At 51.4% G+C, this 23,788-nt stretch overlaps 1 protein-coding gene across 5 annotated transcripts; it reads right to left on the bottom strand.

The window, feature by feature from the left end:
• Positions 1 to 460: 460 nt before the first annotated feature.
• Positions 461 to 9,096, bottom strand: TSGA10IP (testis specific 10 interacting protein). 5 transcript variants are annotated; one of them, XM_058689711.1, is made up of 8 exons: positions 8,924 to 9,096; positions 7,811 to 7,944; positions 7,027 to 7,706; positions 6,700 to 6,847; positions 4,275 to 4,445; positions 1,650 to 1,749; positions 1,323 to 1,447; positions 461 to 610 (listed from the first exon to the last, which is right to left on the bottom strand). In XM_058689711.1, the coding sequence occupies exons 1-8, from the start codon at positions 9,068 to 9,070 to the stop codon at positions 502 to 504; spliced, it is 1,614 nt and encodes a 537-aa protein (XP_058545694.1). In that variant the 5' UTR covers positions 9,071 to 9,096; the 3' UTR covers positions 461 to 501. The 5 variants fall into 5 exon arrangements, 3 of the variants coding, with proteins under 3 accessions (XP_058545694.1, XP_058545695.1, XP_058545696.1); XM_058689712.1 differs by having other exon boundaries at positions 4,275 to 4,442; XR_009250108.1 differs by lacking the exon at positions 461 to 610 and adding an exon at positions 1,854 to 4,132 and having other exon boundaries at positions 1,420 to 1,447.
• Between the last annotated feature and the right edge of the window lie 14,692 nt (positions 9,097 to 23,788).

Below are 23,788 nucleotides of genomic sequence, written 5' to 3'. Positions count from 1 at the left end.
CTGCCGCTACCCTGCTCGCGCATGTCCCCTCTCTCTCAATTAAAAAAAAAAAAAAAAAAAAAAAAAAAAAAAAGGCTCAATTCACATAATCCCTCCTCACACTCCCACCCCACAGTTGCTCCGTCTGGCCTGTTATGGTGTGATGTACCCCATTAAAGGTCCAACCCCTACCCCCCACCCCCACCCCACACACGCACCAGGAGTTCTCAAAAGCCAGATCCTATTCACTCGAGTTCCTAAGACCCAGCATAGACGGAAATGGGGGTGGAGGGGCCGCAGCTGTTGCCCTGTGCGACGACCCACTCGGGAGCAGAGGCAGGGCTGTGTGTGCTGGGCGGGAGCAGCTCCGGCAGCCAGAGCTCCTGGGTGATGGGACAAGCTAAGCCTGCTGCCTACCCACTTGCCACCTCCTACTCCCAACCTGCAGCCTCTTCCCAGCACCACCAGAAATTACACAGTGTGTTTCCATAAAGCCTTTAATCAGTATCTTAGGAGCTGGGCTCAGTCTGGGCTTGGAGTGGAGTGCCTGTTGGGCTGGCTTCCAGTGGGTTCTGCCTTTGGGGGGCTTTCAGAAGAGTGCTCCATCCTTACCCCCATTGACCTGTGGCTCCTTAAAGGTGAAGACATAGGTAGAGACCATGGGTTTCTAGCTCCCCACCCCCATGCCCAAGGAGACCTGGGCTGTAGGAGGGGAAAGGCCGTTATTGACGTGTGGGTTCAAATCCGGCTCCTATGCTGTGAGACCCTGAGCGAGTGATTTCCCCTCCTGAAGCCTCAGTGTCCTTATGCATGGGCCTCATCATCCCTGCTGTGCGTCACCTTGTTCTAAAGCACAAGGGACAGTATACAGGGGGTGACTTGTGGGGCCCCACCCCACAATGGGGTCTTGGTGTGTGGCGACTCATTTGGCCACAGATTCCCAGCCCGGCTCTGCAGCTTATTTGCTCCTGGGTCTTTGGACAGGACCCTGCCCCTCAGGTCCTTAGTTTCTTTACTGGGATCTGGAGAACATCACCCCGGTCCTGCCTTCCTCGGGTGACCTGGGGGACAGGGCCTAGGGAAGGGCCGATTGACTGCTAGAGCTAGGCAGTGTCCTTCAGGCCGAGGGGTTGGGCCACCAGGACGTAGATCCAGGGCGGATCAACATGGCTGCTGGTGAGTTTTCTCAGCTTCTTCCCAGATGGTCCAGCCCAGGCTGGAGATGGGCAGGGCCACAGCTAGGGGAGGCCCTGTAGGGCCCAGAGTACTGGCGGTGGGCCCCCCACTTCCCTTCTCCCTGTAGCTGGGCAGAGCCAGTTCCTTGGCTAGCTAGACGGCCTCACCTGGGTTTCCCGGAGGCGCCCTCTGTGTTCCCCTTTCCTGTTTCAGCCAGTAGCTGCTGCTCATCCAGTCCCAGTGCCGACAGCACCTGGGAGAAGCGCCGGGTCACCGTGAGCCGGGCATTGGCCTGAGGAAAGAGAAGCGTTCCCGCTCTGCAGGCTGCCGGGGACGGGTGGCGCCGCGTGTGAAGGTCCCAAGGGCTTCCGGATGGGCGGTGGCCCTGGGGTCCTGTCTAAGGGAGCCCACTCTCACTTACATCCCTACGCATTCAGCCAATGAGAAGCGCTGCTCTCGGGGAGGCTGATGCTCGTCCAGGGGCTGGGCCTCACCTGCATGGCCTGCTGGAACAGGTAGGGCCGGGCCTGCACCCTGTGCTGAATGCCCTGCAGCTCTGCCTGGTACTGAGCAAAGCGCTGTCGCTCTTGGCGCCTGCAGGGAGATGGACCCGTGGGCAGCCAGCCGCGAGCACAACCCGTCCCCGGTCCTGAGTCCACTCCTCCTCGCTAGGGGCGTGACGTCCTCCCCGCCCTTACCTTGCAAAGCCATTTCATTCCCAGCCTCGCCCCGGGTTCCTCCTGAGGTCAGTGGGGTGGAAATTATTTGCTCCATTTTACCCATGATGAGCCCGAGGCCCAGGGGGGGTTGAGGGACTTGTCCAAGGTCGCACAGCTGGGAAGTGAGAGACCGAGCCCCGAGCCCAAGTCTGCAGGCTGCGCAGCCGGGAGCTCATCTAGCATCCCAGCCACCCCCAGGCGGAGGGACCAGCTCCGGCTTCGGAGCAACTGGGCATCAGCTTGCAGGGCCTCTCCCCTCCCTGCGTTTACACCTCTGCGCCCCTTCACACTGCACCTGTGAGGAAGAAGCGGTGGCTGTTGGCTGTGGCTTTGGGCAAGGCCCCAGTCTGGGCTCTGGGTTCAGTTTCCTCTGTGCTATGGCAGGGATTACACAAGCTTGCCCCCATTCTCTGTGGTTTTTATAAGCACGCGGCTTGGAAAATGGGAGGGAGGAACAAAAGAAACATGTTGCAGATGACAGACTGCATCCCGAAAATATCAGGATTGCACTGGGGAAGCACAAATCCACTTACAAAAACCCAGTCTGTGCACTTGTCTGAAATGTGTCTGCTCTTCAAGCCGGGTATCCTGGCAGCAGGAGGGGCCCCCTGGCTGTACTAACACCCGAGACCAGGAATCCTGCGAAGCACGCAGGAGAGGTCTCGGGAATTGGTGGCAGCACCCACACACAGGACGGGAGGGGAGAAGCAGACAAGACCCCAGGACCCATTCGGGACCTCTAGCAAATGTGCCGGCCAGGATCTTTGGCTATGTGCCAGGGAAGGAAGCTTCCTCCATTCGAGAAGAAGAGATGAATTTGAAAACCCTTGGCCAGGAACAGGAGTTATTGCAAGATGGAGTCTTCGGCATTCAAGAGGTCATTTCAGCAGCTACAGAAGGCGGGGGTGGGGAGCGCCAGCTTGCGTTTGGTCTCTGTGTCGCCTATGAGGTCTTGCATGTTTTTCCTGCTTGATTCTTGAGGCTGTTCGTTAGAATGGAGAGGCAGTCCACATCTCGGAGCCCCAGGCAGAAAGGAAGCCTGTGAGTGGATGTCAGCCCTGTCCAGCATCTGGGAAGGAAAGGAAGTCACATAGCCTCCCTACCACTGGGTGACCTTAGTTGAGCCAGCGTCTCCTGCGCAGGGCAGAGTCTTTGCGGCTCGGAGAGAGCAAACTTCACGGGCTATAAGGGCTGAGAGAGCCCGTGGCACATATCTGCTCTCAAGTAGAAAATAAAAGGTGTGTGGGAAACACTCCTCTCACTGACATCCGTCCCTTGGAGTTCTGAACTTTAGGCTTCCTGCCTTATTTAAAAAACAATGAACTTGAGGTCTGGCGTGGAGAAGGCATCTCCTCCATCACTGGCCAAGGATTCCTTTAAAACACCCTTGACTTCTTAGAGTCCTGGTTTCCTCATCTTCGAAACTGGGGATGATAAGACTGAGCCTCAAAGAGTACGTGATCAGAACCCCACTGAATCCTTGGTGGGCCGCTGCAGGACAGAGACCTTCGGGTCTCTCCGCAGCACTCCACTCAACCTTGACCTAGCCCTTCTCCCAGGATGAAAGGAGATGAGTTGTGGAAAGATCTACCCTGCTGCCAGGTGCACCCAGTAGGTGCTCAATGTCAATGGCCCTGGTGGCCATATTTATTTGTGATGTCTGTTTCACTAGGTAGGGCTTTGGGGGGACCATCCTGGCGCCGTTTATCCGCAGATTGGGTATCCGAGCCCTCCGGGACCACGTAGCAGCGCGACTCAATGGCTGCCCACGTTGGAATCCCAGCTTCGCAGCTCACTTGTGACCTTTGGCCAATTATTTAAGCTCTCTGAGCTCAGTTTCCTCCTCTGTCGAATTATCGTTCTGATGCTAATGCCCACTTCATGGTCCTGTTGTGAGTCTAAAAAACTTTTAAATACACATTTGCCCGTTTCTTTTTAAGCGTGAAAATATAGGGAGAGAGTGAAACAGATGACTCTTCACCTGATGGCAAAGAACGGTTGTCCCCAGGAGTGAGATCCCAGGCTCGCTTTACAAAGTGCCATGTTAACTATTCCGGTAATGTCGGAGTTTTTTTTGCAAGAAGCATCCCTGGCTTTTGCAATCGGAAAAGATCAGAACGAGTGGGAATGCGGGCAGAACATTTTAACCGTGAACTTTTGCCAGCTGCAGGGATCGGTCTTATTAGCCGGTGACCTCGCCTCAGCTCCTCCTCCGCCAGTGCCTCAGTGTCTTCATGGGTAAAGCGCGGCCGAGTGGCCTGGAAGATGGTTGTGGAGACTCAGCCCTGAGGGGAGGGGAGGTCTGCATCTCCTCTGTCCTTCGTCTGACAGCTGACATCTCTCGCGCTGCCTCCCCCTGCCCTCTCCCCACCAGCCCCTCCCCGGCGCCAGGCGTCCTACCTCAGCTCCTCCAGCTTGCACTGGGTGGCGCCCGGCCCCCGGCTCCCTCCGGGCGCATAGGCCGCCAGGCAGCGAGCCACCTGCTGCTGTACCCGCTGCTCCCGGGCCCTCCGCAGCTCGGCCCGCTGCGACTCCTCCTGCTGCTGCCGCTCCCAGGCCTGCAACAGGCTTCTTGGGAGGGGGGAGGGAAAGAAGAAGGTGGGAGAAGTCTGGGGGGAGCAGCAGTCTCACGGAGACCAGGAGCAGGCAGAGGGGTGTGGGGGCCTGAGGGAGGGATCGCAGGAGCCCAGAGAGCCAAAGGCCCGGGGAATGGCGTTCGTCATGGAAGTGTGCCGTGATGAGGGCCGCATCTGGCCCGCCTCGGGGCCTTTCGCTACTCTTCCTGGAGGCCTCGTCCCGCTCCAGCCAGCTGTATGCCCCAACGGTGGACATCCTCAGCCCTGTGGGGCTTGGTGCACCTGTGACCCCACGTGTATTGCTAACCTCCCCTTGCAGCGCAGCTCTCCTTGAGGGCAGGGGCCAGCTCTTGTTCTCTCTGACCCCCATCTCTGGCAGGAACTAGGTTGATGCCTTTGGGTTTGAGGGACAGACAGATAGATGAATGGATGGGAAACAGAAACAAACTGGCGATGGGATCAATGGGTGGATGACCGGATGGATGAATGGTGTGGACGGTTGAATAGACAACATCGAGATCCATGTGGAACATTCTTCCCCTAGCTCTTATGGCCAGTTCCTTCTTGTCAGTTGGGTCCTTGTTCAAAAGTGAGAGAGAAGGAGAGTCCCTGAGCACCCCTTCTGCCTCTAGCTATACATCTTGTTCATTTCTTTATTAATTATCCTTCTTCCCAAGGAGAATGTAAGCCTCATGAGAGCAGGGTTCCTTATCTCTCCTCTTCACCACCAGTGTCTCCCCAGCACCTAGGACAGTTCTTAACCTAACTAGAAACTCAGTGTTGGTGACTTCATGCATAATTCAATCATGGTTGGACTAATAAAAGGGAAGATGCGGTCACTCACTCAGCACGTATTTATTGAGCACCAGCTGGTGCCAGGTCCTGTGTAGGGGCGCCAGAGAGGCCATGATCAATAAGATCTGGTACCTGTCCTCAGGGAGCTCTGTACACGGGGATAGACAGGTACCCCAGGACCCCAATGCAATGCCGCGTGGCAAAAGCTATGGTGGAGGCAAGCACAGGGGAGAGCTTCCTAGAGGGCGCCTGACTTGGAAGTTGAAAGATGCATCCGAGTTACCTAGGTGAATGAGGAAGAGGGGCAGTCCCGGTAGAGAAGGGAGGGAAAGCACGGGGCATTCTAGCACTCTGACTGGCTGGCATGGGAGACAGGAGGCTCCTTACCAAGAAATCTGGGCTTTGTCCTAAGCAAACTGGGAAGCATGGGAAGCAAGCAGGGGATGACAGTAAGAATTGGACGGTGCTATTAGAGTGCTGAGTGGATTCTCACCTGCCACTTCTTTTTTTTTTTTTTTCTTTTTTTTCACCGTTTTTTATTTATTTTTGGGACAGAGAGAGACAGAGCATGAACGGGGGAGGGGCAGAGAGAGAGGGAGACGCAGAATCGGAAGCAGGCTCCAGGCTCCGAGCCGTCGGCCCAGAGCCCGACGCGGGGCTCGAACCCACGGACCGCGAGATCGTGACCTGGCCGAAGTCGGATGCCCAACCGACGGCGCCACCCAGGCGCCCCTCACCTGCCACTTCTAACCAGTCACCAAGACCTGCTGAGCCAGCCCCCAAATATCTCTTAAATGGATCCCCCCTGTCTCCATTCACATGACCACCTGGTTTATGCCCTTATCATCCCTCACCTAGACAATGCAAAGGTGCCCCCTTTCCAGGCTTTCCCCCTCTGTTCCCAGTGTCTTTTGTTTAAGCCCCAAGTATAGCGATTGTCTAACTCTACTGCCCTCATTGCTGTCTTGCCCATCCGTCTCCTTTTCCAACAGACCTTGAGCTTCTTAGGGCTAGGACCAAGTCTTTTTATCTTTACATCCTGAGGACCCATGAGTAGATACTCAATATATGTTGCATTAATCACTTAGTTAATAGATTAATTGATGGATAGAAGATGGGAAATGAATGAAAAGTAGCTTGTATCGATAGATAGCTGGCCAAGAAGACAGAGATGGATGGATGGGTGGGATGGATGGGAGGGAGGACGGGTGGGGGGTGGATGGATGGATGGATGGGAGAGAGGATGAGTGGGTGGATGGGTGGGTGGATGGATGGATGGGAGGGAGGACAGGTGGGTGGGTGGATAGATCCATAGAAGATTGGATGATCAGAAGATTGGAGAATGGATAAATGAAGGAATGAATGAGATGATGAACGATTCAATGTCTCTAGAGAACTGGCTCCTTCTCTACTTCCTGTCCTTTCTTCCCATCCTCCTTTTTCTTCCACCTTACCTGGTGGCCTCCTGTCGTTTGTGGAAGGTACGGTTAGGAAAGTTGGTAAACTGGAAAGTCTCTTCATCTCCCAAGGCATAGGTCTTCCCACTCCGGTTGGAGGCCTGCACAGCAGCCCGCAAAGCCTTCCAGGGCTGCTTTTCAGCGCCTGTCCACAACGGGATAAGTTAGAGAGTAGCCCCCCTCCCAGCCCATCGGGTGATCCTGCCTAGTATGTGGAGCACAGCACAGCCCTGTCTGAACTCCTGGCCCAGGGTGCTGGCTCCCCAACCTGTCTCCCCGCTGTGTAGTTTCCTGGGGGACCCAAACGTTGAAGTCCACACTCACCGCAGTCCAACTCTTGCTGTAACTGCCTCTGCAGCTTCTCCAGCTCCTTGGCCCTTGACTTCCTCGTCTGCGGCCCTCGAAGGTTGGAGCTGCTCGCCTTGCACTGTAGGTCACCCTCATCCAAGGCCTCCTTGCCAGAGTTCTTCCCTTTTCTCTGCGAACCAGCCCTCCTTCTATGGGGGGCCCTGTGCTCCCCCTCCTCAGCTTCCTCTGTCACCCCTGCAAACCGCTCCTCTTCCCAGATCGACCCCCTCTTGAGGAGCTGGGACATTTCTCCAGGGCTCATACCCCTCTCGACCTCCTCAGCACCCAGGGCTTCCGGCTCAGCGCCCTCCTCAGACTCTGATCCTGAGCCTGACCTCTTCCCAGGTGGCTGGAGGTCACACTCACTGGGAGCCTCCAGTTCCTGGCTCCCCCCTTTGCCAGAAGGGGTAGGGATGCCATCCCAGGCCCTGAGCTGCTGGCTCCTCTCCAGGTTTGGCACCTCTGTCTTCCAGCAGAAGCCGTGGGCATCTGGGAGGGTGGCTGTGGACTTGAGCCTGGCCTTGTGCTGGGTGACGGCTCGGGGCAAGGGCAGGGCTTGGTGGCCAGGCTGAAGCAGGGCCCGACCATCAGTGAGGAAGCTCTCCCAGGCCCACTGGAAGGGAAAGGAGGGTTTCCGAGGAGCAGAAGGGATGAGACTGAGGAAGGAAAGGACAGGGAGCAGGGGTCAAGGTCAGGATGCCGGCCCCCCCATGGGGCCTGACACCCAACATCCCACCCGGCCGGTCGCACAGCTGCTTACTCTTCAGCCTCAGCAGGGCTATGCCCTTTCTTGTTCCGGACCTTGGGTCTCCGGTCCTTCTTTGCCGTCTGCCCAGCACTCCGAGACCTCGGCTGCTGGCCCTGAATTACACCATCACCGCTCCCAAGCCTCCCCTGAGTGAAGACAGGAGAGGAGGCCCAGCTCCAAGCAGGCTCCTGGACCACCTCACACCTCCCTCAGGGGATCTCCCTCTTCTGTGCACCCCAAGTGGCCCCCTGGACTTTTTTTTTTTTTAATGTCTATTTTTGAGAGAGAAAGAAACAGACTGCGAGTGGGGGAGGGGCAGAAAGAGAGAGAGACGCACAGAATCCGAAGCAGGCTTCAGGCACTGAGCCGTCAGCACAGAGCCTGACGTGGGGCTCGAACCCACGAACCACGAGATCATGACCTGAGCCGAAGTTGGACGCTTAAACGACGGAGCCACCCAGGCACCCCCCTGGACTCTTGTTACCAGTATAACCGACTGATCACCATCTCAGTGTTTAGTATTTAAATAGCAACCACTGCTCCTCACTGAGTACCTGCCAGCTGCTCAGGATTTTCTCTCAGTAACTCATTTAACCTTCCCGAGGACCCTATATTCCACTATTACTCCAATCCTGCAGATGAGAACACTCAGCCTCAGAGAGGGGAAATCACTTGACTTAGGTCACCCAGCGGGTAAGCGGAGCCAGGACCTGATCATGTTGAGTCTGTCCCCAGAGCCCAGATCTGTCACCACGTGCAGTGCTGCCTCTGGGCCCCGGGGCAGCTCTTCTGAATGGCCCCATGGGGTCCCGGACTTGCTGAGTCAAGGTGGAGGAAACTCATGATCTTTCCCAAAACCCTCCTCCTCCTGCGGTGTTCCCCAAATCACTCCACCAGAAGGCTGGGAGTCATCTCTGGGTGTCTTCCTCATCTTTGCCCTGGACGACTTAGGCCTCCCTAGGGTCCCTGTCCCCTTCCCACCCACCCCCACCTCCCGTCTCTCACCTGGGCCTCAGCTCAATCTCATGGCTTCTCCAGGGCCTCCCTCAGCCCTGGCCTATGTGGACCCCAGGCAGCCAGCCTGCCTCCAGGCAGTTGGAAGTCCTCCCACAGGGCCTCCCTCACCTGCTCAGCCTGGGGGATGTCCGACAGAAACTTGAGCAGCCCTGTGGTCGTCACTGGAGCCTGGAGCCGCGTGTCCCGCCCTGGTCTCCCCGAAGTAGTCCTGATCAGCTGTTGGTGGGTGTTTCGCATGTTGGTGTCCTGCCCCATCCCCCACCCCCATCTGCCAGCCTTGGAACTGCCCTCCCCACCATCTCTATGGCAACCAGTCCTCAGCCAGTCTCAAGGGCTCCGGCAAAAAGCAGGCCAGGAAGGGTCAGTCAGGGTATGTGAGGCCAACTTCCTTCCAGGGGGGAAAGTATAGGAGAATGCTGAGGAATGATCCGGGGCTGGGGGTCCTGGGACCCAGGGCCAAGCCCTGCCCCTGTGGGACTCTTTGTTGACCTGCTGTAAGTCCCCTGCCCTCACTCAGCCTGTGTTTTCCCATCTGTCTGTGAAAAGGACCTCAAGACCATTTGGGAGGGTGCTCACATCCTATGAAGATGGCCAGGGGGCGCCTGAGGTGGGCCCTCTCCCTCCTCCTGCCTCCTGGGTTGTCTCCCAGCTCAAATGAGGCTTTATGGGAGCCAAGCTGAACTCTCACAACAAGATCTCCTTCGAACCACGTGGCCCCCCAGGTCCTGGCAGGATAAGAAAGGCCAGGAAGTTGCACACCAGGCCCAGGAGGGAGGCAGCAGGCAGACCCGGGCCCAGAGGAGGCTCCGGAGGGATGTAGAGCCTTTAAATCTTATCCCAAACTTCTAAGCATCGCCAAAAGGCCCTGTGGTGGCGAATCCCCATGGGACACCACCAGCACCAGTGCAGGGATGTGGCGCCAAGCTGAGGCCCTAGAGACCGAGCGGTCTGGCCGGAGGCCTGGCTTGGCCTCGCACCGGCTCTGTGACTTTGGGCAACTCACCTCTCCCCTCTGAGAACCTGGAACTCACAGGCCATCCCATAGGTGTGTTTCAAGGATCCAATGGAATCATAAAGGCAGCGCGCTCGGCAAAGGTTTGTCCTTATTAGACCGCTAATGACAACCAATCGTTATTGGGAGGCAGCAGCAGATAACGGTTGGGGCTGTAATAATGGCATCTACCTCCTGGGGTCGTAGTGAGGATTAAGTCAGTTAATATACACAGGCGCACATAGAACATTCCCACAGCTCATCCTAACTGCTGTGTAAGAGCTGTGGCTACTCAGCCAACGGTGCGGCCCCGGTGACGCAGGTCAAGGAAGTACATCCCAGCAGACGCCCTCCGGGCGTGTCTCTCCCGGAGCATCGATTCCGGGGACCCTCATCTGCTCTCAGGCTCCATCCCAGCAGCACCTCTACAAGGAGCACACCCAGCCCCAATAATGATTCAGGTGGAGATCTTTGGGCCCTAAAAAAAGGCCAACTCCGCTTCTTCTGGCGGCTGCCATGCCCACCCAACTGCCTCGGCTCCCAAATGTCACGTAGAAGCGCCCAGGTAGAGGGCAAGCCCTCTCCAGACCCCGCCCAGTTGATTTCCTGGACGAACTCTGGGCCACTTCCTTCCGCGGCAGAGGGCAGGTCTGAGCCTCTCGGGTCTGTATTTTCACGAGGTGTGGGCAGACTCTTTCCTTCTCTAGCCACGCTCACTTCTCAGGGGAGCTCATCCGGTCCGACACAAGCCATCCTCCGCCTTCCACCCGCCCCCAAGTTTACATGTCTCAGCCCTGACTTCTCCCCAAAACTCCAGACTGCTATCTGACAGCCACGTGACACCCCACTTGGATGACGCGTGAGCATCTTAACTTGACGTGTTGAAAGTAAGACTCTCCCCATCTCGGTCAAGGCCACATCCATCCTTCCTGTTCAGACCAAAACCCTGGCAGCATCCTGGGTTCCTCTCTCCCACACTCCACGCCCCACGCCCTAGCAAACCCTGCTGGTGCCGCCTTCAGGATTCATAGAGAATCCAGCCACTTCTCCCCACCTCCACTGTGAATACGCTCCCCCCCACCCCAAACCACCACCACTGCCTCTCCGCTGGATCACTTGGCCTCTTCCTGGCTTTTGCTCTTGCCCGACCCTGTTCTGTACTCAGCAGCCAGAATGATCCCGTTAAGGCCAGATCCTGTTCAAAACTCTCCGACGGACCCCATCTCTCATATAGCAAAAGCCAAAGTCCCCACCATGGCCTCCGAGGTCCTGTTTGGTCTGTCTGCCGCATGATTCTGCAGGTCCCATCACTGTCCCCCTTCACTCACTCTGGTACAACCACACGGCTCCTTCAGGATACCAGTCAGTCCCACCTCAGGGCCTTTGCACTTGCTGCTGCCTCTTCCTGAAATGCTCTCTTTCCAGAATCCCTATGGCTCACTCTCCCATTTCCTTCAGGTTTCTGCTAAAATGTTCCCCTAAAATGTCTCCTGAAGTGCCACTGTGCCCTTACTCTACTTTACTTACATATACACCTCATATATATTCATTTGTTGCCTGCTCAAGGGCATGGCTCCGGTAATCGGCCCCCTCTCTCCTGGGCAACTTTTCACTGTCTTTGGAATCATTTCCATCAACGCAAACGTGCTGTGATTTCTCTCTTGACCTCACTTCTCCTTCCCCAGTACTGCCCTATTTCTCAATTCCCCTTGGCAACAGAACCTCCTGACAGAGCTGATCTGTCAACTCAGTCTCAATTGCCAACATGAATCTCCCCCTCCTGTTCTCTCTCGGACCCTCTCCCATCGGGCCGCCCACCTGCTCCTGCTTCAGTCACCAGCCACCTGACCTGTTGTTAACCCAAGATGCCCTGGATCCTCCTACCTCTCTGGTCACTCCTTCCCAGCGACTTTGCTGGCCCCTCCTCCCCTCCCAGGAGCCGGCTCAGCCCGTGGTCCTTTGTGTCCACATTCACGCACCTGGTGGTCTCATCCAGGCTCGTCTTTGAAATACCATCTATCTGCAAATGAGTCTCAAAGTCATCAGTACTCCTGGCGTCTCTCTCACACTTGGAACTCGATTCCTTTCTCCCAAGTGCCAAATTTCTACTCCACTCCTCTGCCTGGATGTCTACTAGGCATCTCAAGTGTACTGGGTCCCAAACTGAGCTCTCTATCTTCCCCACAGGCCTCCCCATCTTGGAGGAGTGGTTATCTATCCTTCCAGTTTCTTAAAAAAAAAATTTTTTTAATGTTTATCTATTTTTGAGAGACAGACAGACAGAGCCGAGCTGGGGAGGGCAGAGAGAGAGGGAAACAGAATTTGAAGCAGGCTCCAGGCTCTGAGCTGTCTGCACAGAGTCTGATGCAGGGCTCGAACCCACGAACTGTGAGATCATGACCTGAGCTAAGTCAGACCCTAACCGACTGAGCCCCCCCCCCCCCCAGGCACCCTTATCCTTCGAGTTCCTTGAGCAAATCCTGGACTCCCCTTTCTCTTCTCCGTCCTATCTGACAGTTAATCCTCATGTCAAAGTGTATTCAGAGTTGGAACACTTTCCACCACCTGAGCTCAAACCACTGTCAACACTCACCTAACTTTACCATTTTAACCACTTTTAAGTGGACAATTCAGTGGCATTAGTATACTTATAAAATGTTGTGCAACCATCACCGTTATCAATCTCCGGAACATTTTTTATCCTCCTAAACTGAAACTCTGTCCCCATTAATTAAATAATAACTCCCCATCTCCCCAGTCCCTGGCAATTACCATTCTATTTTCTGTCCCTCCGTGTTTGATTATCCTAGGGGCCTCATGTAAGTAGAATCCTATCATATTGGTCCTTTGGTAACTGGCTTGTTTCACTCAGTGTGATGTCCTCAAGATTCATCCATGTTGCACCATGTGTCAGAATGTCCTTTCTTTTTCAGGCCGAGTACTATTCCATGACTGCATCTAACACATTGCATTTACCCATTTACCTGTTGATGGACACTTGGGTTGTTTCCAGCTTTCGGCCACTATAAACCACGCTGCTGTGAACGTGGACGCGCAGCTCTCTGTTCCAGTCCCTGCTTTCCATTCTCTCGGGTGTGTCCTCAGAAGTGGGAGCACCAGGTTAGATGGTAATTCTATGTTTAATCTCTTGAGCAATCGTCACACTGTTTTCCATAGTTGGTTGCACCATGTTACGCTCTCAACAACAACGCACAAGGTACCAATTTGTCTATATCCTTGCAATACTTGCTATGTTCTGGGGTTTTTTGTTTGTTTGTTTTTGTTTTGCTTCTGCATTTTACTTTGTTTTGATAGTAGCCTCCTTGCAGATGTGACCTGCAATGGTCTTGAAAACTCAAAGTCAAAGTCCTACAATGGCCTATGGTCACCCGGCCCCCAACTCCACTGGCTCTCCCACTTCGTCCTCAGCTGCTTATCCCACCTCCAACCCTTTGCTTCTAGCTCTTCTTTGGGATACATCAGACAGGGTCTCACTTCTGCCCTGGCCCTTCCCCCTACCTGGACGCTCTGTCCCCAGATGTCTGTGTGGCTCAGGCCTTCAACTGCTTCCAAGGTAGTGCTCAAATGTCTACTTTACAGAGACCCCCACCCTGACCACCCTATTTAGAACTACAACCTGCACCAAAAACACGCATTCAACCCCTCTTATTCTGATTTTTCCCATTGCACATGTCACTTTCTATTTTTTTTAATTTATTTTATTTTTTTTTTTTTATTTTTTTTTTTTTTAAAATTTTTTTAACGTTTATTTATTTTTGAGACAGAGAGAGTCAGAACATGAACGGGGGAGGGTCAGAGAGAGGGAGACACAGAATCTGAAACAGGCTCCAGGCTCTGAGCTGTCAGCACAGAGCCCGACGCGGGGCTCGAACTCACAGACTGTGAGATCATGACCTGAGCCGAAGTCGGCCGCTTAACCGACTGAGCCACTCAGGCGCCCCAAATTTATTTTATTTTTAGAGAGAGCGCACACACAAGCAGGGAAGAAGGGCAGAGGGACAGAGAAAGAGAATCTTAAGCAGGTTCCACACTCAGAGTGGAGCCCAACCCAGGGCTCAATCCCACAACCCTGGGATCGTGACCTGAGCCGAAACCAAGAGTCAGATGCTGAACCGACCGAGCCACCCAGGTGCCCCAGCACGTGTCACTTTCTAACCTTCACCGTTTGCTATGGGCTGACATCCTTTCACCCTTAAATTCAGACGTTGACATTCTAACCCTCGGTAGCTCAGAATGTGACTGTATTTGGGAATAGGGCTTTTAAAGAGGTGATTAAGGGGATGCCTGGGTGGCTCAGTCAGTTAAGCATCTGACTCCTGATTTCAGCTCAGGTCATGATCTCAAGATTTATGAGATTGAGCCCCGAATCGGGCTTGTGCTGCCAGCATGGAGCCTGCTTGGGATTCTCTCTCTCCCCCTCTCTCTGCCCCTCCCACACTCACTCTCTCTCATAAAGCAAATAAATATTTTTAAAAAGAAGTGATTAAGTTAAAATGAGGTCACAGGGGTGGCCCTCTCCCTAAAGAGGAGATCAGGACACAGACATACACAGAGGGAAGCCCATGTGAGGATACCAGAAGAAAATGGCCATCTACCAGCCAAGGAGAGAGGCCTTAGAAGAGGCCAAACCTGCCAACATCTTTTTTTTTAATTTTTTATTTTTGAGACAGAGAGAGACAGAGCATGAGCAGGGGAGGGACAGAGAGAGAGGGAGACAGAATCCGAAGCAGGCTCCAGGCTCTGAGCTGTCAGCACAGAGCCCAACACGGGACTCAAACTCACAGACTGTGAGATCATGACCTGAGCCGAAGTGGGACACTCAACCGACTGAGCCCCCCAGGCGCCCCCAAACCTGCCAACATCTTGATCTTAGACTTCTGGCCTCTAGATCTGTGAGAAAATAAATTCTTGTGGTGGAAATTTCTGCTGTCTGTAGTACCTTGTCACGGCGGCCTCAGCAAATGAATACAGCTTCTACTGAATCCACTTATGTGGTCCGCTTGATTGTCCTTCCCAGTTAGCTCTCAGCTCAGGGAGAGCAGGGCCTTCATTCGTGTTCACAGCTGTATCCTCAGCACCAAGGACAGAGCCTGCCCATCGTGGACCCTCAATAACTAGTCTGTGAGCCAATGGACGAACAAGGATACACCGCAGGGGCACCTGGGTGGTTCAGTCGGTTAAGCATCCAGCTTCAGCTCAGGTCATCATCTCGCAGTTCAGGAGTTCGAGCCCCGCGTCAGACTCTGTGCTGACAGCTCAGAGCCTGGAGCTTCCTTTGGATTCTGTGTCTCCCTCTCTCTCTCTCTGCCCCTCTCCCACTCACATTCTATTTCTCTCTCTCTCTCTCCCTCTCTTTCTAAAAAATAAACATTTAAAAATTAAAAAAAAAAAAGAATACACTGTAGATTGCTGTCATCTTAGGCCGAAACCCAGTTTCAGATGTTTTCAGGTTTTTGCCTCTCATTAACCTTCCTTCGGCTTCCAGATTGGGACCCAATAGTGGTTAGCAAGGTGACGTGAACACAACACCTTCTTTCAATAGCTGATGGGCACATACACGAGCATCTTCTTTTTTTAATTTTTTAAAACTTTTATTTATGTTTATATAATCTCTACACCCAATGTGGGGCTCGAACTCATGACCCTGAGATCAAGAGTCGCATGCTCTTCTGACCGAGCCAGCCAGGTGCCCGAAACATTTCCCTTACTTTTAAAATCAAATTAAGGTGCCTGGGTCACTCAGTCAGTTAAGCATCTGACTTCGGCTCAGGTCATGGTCTCACAGTTTGTGGGTTCGAGCCCCGTGTCAGGCTCTGTGCTGACATCTCAGAACCTGGAGCCTGCTTCGGATTCTGTGTCTCCCTCTCTCTCTGCTCCTCTGCCACTCATGCTCTGTCTCTCTCTCTCCTTCAAAAATAAGTAAAAACATTAAAAATTAAATTAAATTAAATTTTAGAGTAGGTTCTGTGCCCAACATGGGGCCCGAACTCATGAACCCAAGATCAAGAGTTGCACTTTCCACTGACTGAGCCAGACAGAAGTCCCCCAACATCTTTTTAAATATATACATACTTCACAGGAATAAATTATATCTCCCCTGAGGTGGAACTCAGAAAGGAAGGAGGAGCAGAGGGCATGGAAGGCACTCTGGACTGGCAGGACCCGTCTTGAGGCTTTCATTTTGGGGCAATTTATGGGTGCTCCAGAGACCCTTCTGTGAACATTCAGCCACAACCCCTGGCACCAGAAGCTGCCCCTGCTCTGCACCCAGGATTTCTTTCTCTGAAAAGTCCCCATCACCCCCATCACCATCGGGTGCTCCCTCGGACACACTTCCTGTCAAGCTAGTCCTGACCTGGATCCCTACCCACCGCGTCTTCTGCCCTTTGAGGTTGGAGGCTTGCTTCACTCTTGGATCACAGGCAGTCCACTCCTTAACCAGCCCCTTCGCCTGTCACTAGGAAGGCAGCGGCTGTCCAGCCTGTCCCCTTGCCATTTCCATTTCCTTGGGTCAGACTCCAACGCTTAGATATTTCCAAATTTCTAGGAACACAGTTCTCTGAGCCCCTCTCAAAGTCTGAGGAGAGAGGAAGTCCAGCCCATCACCCCAGGTTTCTCTTCCTTGCCCACTCTTGTATATCACCCGGGGTTGAGGTGGGTACTGGGTTGGTGTTACCTGCTCTGTTCCCCTCCCGTTCTGCCTGCAAGGGGGTCTGGACCCTAGCAATGTGGGAACCCTTGAACTATAGCTTTATGCTTGGCTTTCAATGCAAAAAACTGAGACCCAAGGGGTGCCTAGGTGGCTCAGTCAGTTAAGCATCTGACTTTGACTCAGATCATGATCTTGCAGTTTGTGGGTTCAAGCCCCACATCAAGCTCTGTGCTGACAGCTCGGAGCCTGGGGCTTGCTTTGGATTCTGCGTCTCCCTCTTTTTCTCCCTCTCCCCTGCTCATGCTCTGTCTCTCTCTTTCTCAAAAATAATAAACATTAAAAGAAAACCTGAGACCCATGTCAGTGGGTCATTATAATATCTTCTGATTGTGCGTGTGTGTATATATAATTTTTCAACAAAACAAGATCTACTTTTCTTACTTAATAGTATGTTATGAAACAGATGAACATAAGGGAAGGGAAGCCAAGATAATATTTAAAAAGGGAGGGGGGACAAAACATAAGAGACACTTAAATATGGAGAACAAACAGAGGGTTACTGGAGGGGTTGTGGAAGGGGGGATGGGCTAAATGGGTCAGGGGCACTAAGGAATCTACTCCTGAAATTGTTGTTCCACTATATGCTAAGTCGGATGTAAATTTAAAAAATAAATTAAATTTAAAAAATAGTATGTTATGCTTGGGGCACCTGGCTCAGTTAAGTATCTGACTCTTGATTTCGGCTCAGGTCATGATCTCACAGTTCAGACTGAGTCCTACATTGGGCTATGCACGAACAGCGTGGAGCCTGCTTGGGATTCTCTTTCTCTCTCTGCCTCTCCCCCACCTGCCAGCGTGCGTGCTCTCCCTGTCTCTCTCTCTCTCAAAATAAATAAATAAATATTAAAAAAATAGTATGTTATACTCATTGTTTTGGGTCAGTACATGCAAAGCCACCTCAGTGTCACCACAGTCATTGGGCATCACAGCACGACCGACATAATGTAACCCTAACCCTAACTTGTCCCCCCTTCTGTCAAAGACACATGTGGCTCCCACTAGCTTCCCTACTACAGACATTGCAGCAGTGACATCCATGTAAATGCACCATTGCACATTGGATATTTCTGCAAGATAAATTCCTATAAGCAAACTTGCTGGCTCTAAGAAACTTACATTTTGATAACGCCCAGTCACTCCCGCCAAATGCTCAGTCAATGTGGATTTCCACCAACAGTGTTTAAATTCTCCCCAGCAAAGTATATCATAATTTTTAAAAATCATTAATGTGATGAAAAAAATGGGATCTCATTGTTGCTAAAACTTGCATTCCCTTTATTATCTGTAAGACTAGTAGTGTATTTCCATTTCTTTTTTTTTTTAACATTTATTTCATTTTGAGGGGCGCCTGGGTGGCGCAGTCGGTTAAGCGTCCGACTTCAGCCAGGTCACGATCTCGCGGTCCGTGAGTTTGAGCCCCGCGTCAGGCTCTGGGCTGATGGCTCGGAGCCTGGAGCCTATTTCCGATTCTGTGTCTCCCTCTCTCTCTGCCCCTCCCCCGTTCATGCTCTGTCTCTCTCTGTCCCAAAAATAAAAAAAAAAAAAAATGTTGAAAAAAAAACCATTTATTTCATTTTGAGAGAGAGAGAGAGATGGAGCGTGAGCAGGGGAGGGACAGAGAGAGAGGAAGACACAGAATCCAAAGCAGGCTCCAGGCTCTGAGCTGTCAGCACAGAGCCCAGTTTGGGGCTCAAACTCACAAGCTGCAAGATCATGACCTGAGCTAAAGTCAGACACTTAACTGACTGAGCCACCCAGGCGCCCCATGTATTTTCCTTTCTTTTTTTTTTTTTTCAACGTTTTTTATTTATTTTTGGGACAGAGAGAGACAGAGCATGAACGGGGGAGGGGCAGAGAGAGAGGGAGACACAGAATCGGAAACAGGCTCCAGGCTCCGAGCCATCAGCCCAGAGCCTGACGCGGGGCTCGAACTCACGGACCGCGAGATCGTGACCTGGCTGAAGTCGGACGCTTAACCGACTGCGCCACCCAGGCGCCCCTATTTTCCTTTCTTTATGAGCCATTTGTGCTTACTCTGTGAACTGTCTGCTTGGGATCTTTGCACATTTCTCTTTGTCCCGTCCTCAGGAACAGAGAGCTGAGTTTATGATGTTTCCCATTTTACAATGAGCAAGAATCATCAATGGATATAAGGCCACTTCATTGTTTTGATTTCATTTCTGTTCTCCTTTATCCTCAATCCCCATTCCCATCCCACTTAAATATGAATGGGTCCCAACAGATACAGGAGTACTGATGCATAGGGGCACTTGTACCCCAATGTTTGTAGCAGCACTCTCAACAATAGCCAAATGATGGAAAGAGCCTAAATGTCCATCAACTGATGAATGGATAAAGACATTGTGGTTTATATACACAATGGAATGCTACGTGGCAATGAGAAAGAACGAAATATGGCCCTTTGTAGCAACGTGGATGGAACTGGAGAGTGTGATGCTAAGTGAAATAAGCCATACAGAGAAAGACAGATACCATATGGTTTCACTCTTATGTGGATCCTGAGAAACGTAACAGAAGCCCATGGGGGAGGGGAAGGAAAAAAAAAAAAAAAAAGAGGTTAGAGTGGGAGAGAGCCAAAGCATAAGAGACCGTTAAAAACTGAGAACAAACTGAGGGTTGATGGGGGGTGGGAGGGAGGGGAGGGTGGGTGATGGGTATTGAGGAGGGCACCTTTTGGGATGAGCACTGGGTGTTGTATGGAAACCAATCTGACAATAAATTTCATATATTGAAAAAAAATATGAATGGGTCCTTGGGAAATATCTAATATCATGTTTATGCATTTGTAGGTTTGGCTTATATAAATGGTGTTATGCTATCGATCTCATCTTTGAACTATGTATTTTTTTTTTAATTTGAGAGAGAGTATGAATAGGGGAGAGGGGCACAGAGAGAGAGAGAGAGAGAGAGAATCCCAAGTAAGCAGAGTCCAACTGGGGGCTCGATCCCATGACCCTGGGATCATGACCTGAGCTGAAATCAAGAATCAGATGCTCAACTGACTGAGCCACCCAGGCACCCCTGTAACGTCCTTTGACATTTGATATTTTATTATTTTTTAAGTTATTTTTTTATTTATTTGTTCATTTGAGTAATCGCTATACCCAAACGTAGGGCTTGAAATCATGACTCTGAGATGCATGCACTTCCGACTGTGCTTCCCTGATATTTGCTATTTTATTTTTGAAAGAGGGAGAGAGAGAGAGCACGAGCAGGGAAAAGGCAGAGAGAGAAGGAGAGAGAGGATCTGAAGCCGGATGCGGGGCTTGAACCCATGAACCCTGAGATCATGACCTGAGCCCAAGTTGGATGCTTAACCGACTGAGCCACCCAGGTGCTCCTACCCTGATATTTGATATTTTAAACTTTTGTGGGGGGGTCTCAGCGGTCAGATCATATGGGGCCTGGTGGCCATGGGAACGACTGTAAATTTGTCGTTAAGTACGGTGGAAAATGTGACAATATTGGAAAAGCCCATTTAGCCACTCTTGCAAACCCTGGTCCCACCTCAAGAGTATAAAGAGATGGAGGACGGTGGACCCTGAAAGAGGAGCCCCGACACTGCCTTCCGGGGGTGGGACTGGGGACTGCCCGCTAATCTCCAAGTCAGTCTCCGCCCCCGGAGAGCTGGGGAGGGGCTCCCGGAAGCCATGGCCGCCTGGTGGGTCAGTGGTCCACGAGACTTCAGGGGAGACTGTGGCACCACAGTGGGAACTGGCCTGTGGCAAGGTAGCAAGAGGTCCTGTCCAGAGGGATTCTGTTATATTTAGGTGAGTGTTTGCCAGTCAAAAGAAAACCAGAGCCAGCCGAAAGAGTCCCTCCCCACTTTCCAGGAGTTACAGTCAAGCAAGTGGCCCATAAAGGAGCTGTGAAAGCCCCCACAGAGCAAGAGCCCACTTTATTATTTTTTTAAATGATTTTATGTTAAGTAATCTCTACACCCAACATGGGGTTTGAACCCACAACCCTGAGATCAAGAGCCACGCGCTCCCCCAAGAGCCCACTTGAAACAGCTGCCACCCATAGAATGACTCACCATCTTACTCAGAGCCAATCAAGGAAAAACCCTCTGCACCCACTTCCCTCCTTCGTCCCTGCCCTCCAACAGCAGAGGGTTCTGAAGCTGGGGGAGCAGGAGGGAAGGCAGAGAGGCAGACCTGACTTCCCCTGCATCCCTCATCGGCAGGGGCCAAAATGGCTGGGGAGATGGAAACGATCTCATCAAGTGTAGAGATCTGGCTACTACACAAAACTGGGCATTCTGACGGAACTTATTTAATGACTTCAAGTGATCACAGGGCTGTAAGCAAAGTTGGCACAGAAGGTCATGACTTCATTTGTGGGCAGAGAGAAGAGTTCCCTTGCGAGTTTTAGAGGGACACTGGGAGACAAAAATAATCTTTAATTATATCCCATGAACTTTGGTGAAAGGAGCCATCAAGTAGAGGACTTTGAGAGGGGGAGTGATGTGAGCTGATTTATGTTTTTAAAAGGCCCCTCTGACTGTAGAGAGATAGACCGGAGGGCAGGGAAATGAGGGGCTGTCATCTAGGAGAGACACCGGAAGACTTGGGCCAGGAGAGACAGGCAGAGGGGAGAAGAGGAGAGGCCTGGAGACTAGACCTGGGCCCACCACCATTTAGAGGTCAGGAGAGGTCAGGGAGACATGGCCATGAAGACCAGACAAGAGCAGCCAGTAAAGAGGAAGTGGAGAGAGCAAGGGCTCCCAGCCAAGTGAAGAAAGTGTTTCAAAGAGGAGGGAGTGACCGACTGTGACAAGAGCCACTGAAAGTTCAAGGCAAGGCTGACAGAATTAACAACAAAATTTGGCAACCTCACTTGTTCCCTAGGCCCCAATTCAAGGACACATGAGGTCCTTACAGATTTTGGCTGTTGGAATGTGGCTGGAGATGGCCTCTATCACACCACACAGTATCTCCTCATGGAGTTCCATATGAAACTTTTCCTTTAGCCTAGGAAAAATGTGGTTTTTTTCCTCCGAAGAAATTATAGGTGCTATCTTCGGGGGGAGGGGGAGGGGGGAGGAGCTAAGTTACTATATCTCCCTTTTTGCTTTGGCTGCCAGGAAGCTCAGAGATGAATGTGATACTCAGTTAATAGAGCTGAGAACACTTTATGGGCTACATATTTATTTATTATTATGTTCTTGATCCTGGTGTCCATGTTCTCTCTTAAATTATCACATTTTTGGTTTTCCATTTCTATTTTTAGTTTGTCTTCTTGGTTCTTGCTGGAAGCTACCTCAGGTGCCTTGAGCAGTCCAATGGGGGAGGTAAAACGTGCACTGACAATTATGCTGGAATCAGAACATGGGAAGAGTCTTGGAAGAGGAACAGGCGAAGGAGTCGGGGTATTCCAAGGAGAGCGAGGGACTGCCGATTCTGGCCACAAGGAAGTAAGTTGAACTGAAACAATTCTTTCCCCATGGATAACTAAGAAACTGGACAAAGCATAAGAAACAACTGCGTTCAGATATTAGAAAACTGGTAGCACGGACTGTAATCCCTGAGGAAAAGGAAGCAGACAAGGTGAGCCCTACCATCATCCAGGCCATTAACATCTGAGATCTGCCTAAAGGCAAATCCCCTACTTCGTGCAGGGAGGGGAACCCAAACAGCGTCCTTCAGTCTCACTGAGTAACGAGCAGAGACCATTTTGGACAGGCAAAAGGCAGCTAGAATTTGGGAGGTAGAACATTTAAGAGGAGGAGCCTATGTAGAGAAAGATCCCCAAACCCAGTAGAGGGGCTGTAAGCTTTTAGGAAGCTACTTTAGGAAGAATACTAACCTGCACACGGTGTAAGGTGAAGCCCCACAAAGCTGGACAAAAACACATTTCAAGAGAACAATTACTGCAGAGCGGAAGACAGGTAATTCCCAGAGCTCATACAAGACTTTGTAAGAAGATTCTCTCCAGGGGCGCCTGGGTGGCTCAGTTGGTTGAGCGTCTACTTTGGCTCAGGTCATGATCTCACGGTTCGTGGGTTCGAGGCCCATGTTGGGCTCTCTGTTGTCAACGTGGGGCCCACTTTGGATCCTCTACCCTCCTGTCTCTCTGCACCTCCCCAACCTGTTCTCTTTGTCTCAAAAGTAAAATATTAAAAGAAGAAGATTCTCTCCAGTCAGAGTAGAAAAATCTCACTAAGTACGTAGAAAATTCAGTAGAGAACCAGACAGACCATGTCTTAGAGGTGGGCCGAAATCAGCCCTTAGTGAAAGCCACTCTAGACCCACCATAAAAGAGCTTGAAACAAATCTTGCAATGATCAAACCTAACCCACAAGTACTAAATTACCAGGGAAAGTCCAATACTCTCTAAAAGAATTCAATCAAATTCAGATTAATAGTGTAAAATTCACAATGTTTGGCATCCAATAAAAAATTAGTATACATACAAAGAAGGAGGGAAATGTGATGAATAACCAGCAGAAAATCTGCCCATGAAAACAAACCCAGAAGATGGCAATACTATCCAAACCGATTCAACCCAATCCCTGTCAAAATCTCTGCTGCCTTTTGCAAATATTGACAAGCAGATCCTGAAGTTTACGTGGAAAGTCAAGGAGCCTTGCTAAACAATCTTGAAAAAGAAGAACAAAGTTGCAAGACTCTGATTTCTCCAATTTCAAAACTACTATAATCAAGACAGTGTGGTACTAGCATTGGGACAGATGTGGACATCAATGGAATAGAACTGGGAGTTCAGAAAAGAGAGCTCTTATGTTTATGGTCAATTGATTTTAGACAAGGGTGCCAAGACCATTGGATGGGAAAAGAATAGTCTTTTCAATAGATGATGCTACGACCACTGGATTTTTACATGCAGAAGAGTGAAGTTGGACCCCTTCCTCATACCATATATGAAAATTAACTCAAAGTGAATTATAGACTTAAGTGTAAGAGCCAAAACTATAAAACTCACAGGGAAAAAACCTAGAAATGATCTTGGATTAGGCAATGGTTTATAAGTTACATTAAAAGCACAAGTAATAAAAAATAAATAAATTAGGTTTCATGAAAATTAAAAACGTCTGTGCTTTGGGGCGCCTGGGTGGCTCAGTCGGTTGAGTGTCCGACTTAGGCTCAGGTCATGATTGGTGAGTTCAAGCCCCGCCTGGGGCTCTGTGCTGACAGCTCAGAGCCTGGAGCCCACTTTGGATTCTGTGTCTCCCTCTTTCTCTGCCCCTCCCCTGCTTGCTCTCTCTCTC

This window comes from Neofelis nebulosa, chromosome 10, assembly GCF_028018385.1.
Source record: "Neofelis nebulosa isolate mNeoNeb1 chromosome 10, mNeoNeb1.pri, whole genome shotgun sequence".
Classification (NCBI taxonomy): Eukaryota; Metazoa; Chordata; class Mammalia; order Carnivora; family Felidae; genus Neofelis; species Neofelis nebulosa.
This window is presented reverse-complemented; position numbering and strand designations above follow the sequence as displayed.

What these genes read in the sequence shown, in the direction of transcription:
- TSGA10IP (XM_058689711.1), bottom strand. Translation starts at nt 9,070, where the DNA reads ATGGGGCAGGACACCAACATGCGAAACACCCACCAACAGCTGATCAGG. An exon ending in AAACGACAGGAGGCCACCAG is followed by an intron (nt 4,446 to 6,699) that starts GTAAGGTGGAAG and finishes CCCCCTCCCAAG; the next exon opens with AAGCCTGTTGCAGGCCTGGG. An exon ending in TGTTCCAGCAGGCCATGCAG is followed by an intron (nt 1,448 to 1,649) that starts GTGAGGCCCAGC and finishes CTCTTTCCTCAG; the next exon opens with GCCAATGCCCGGCTCACGGT.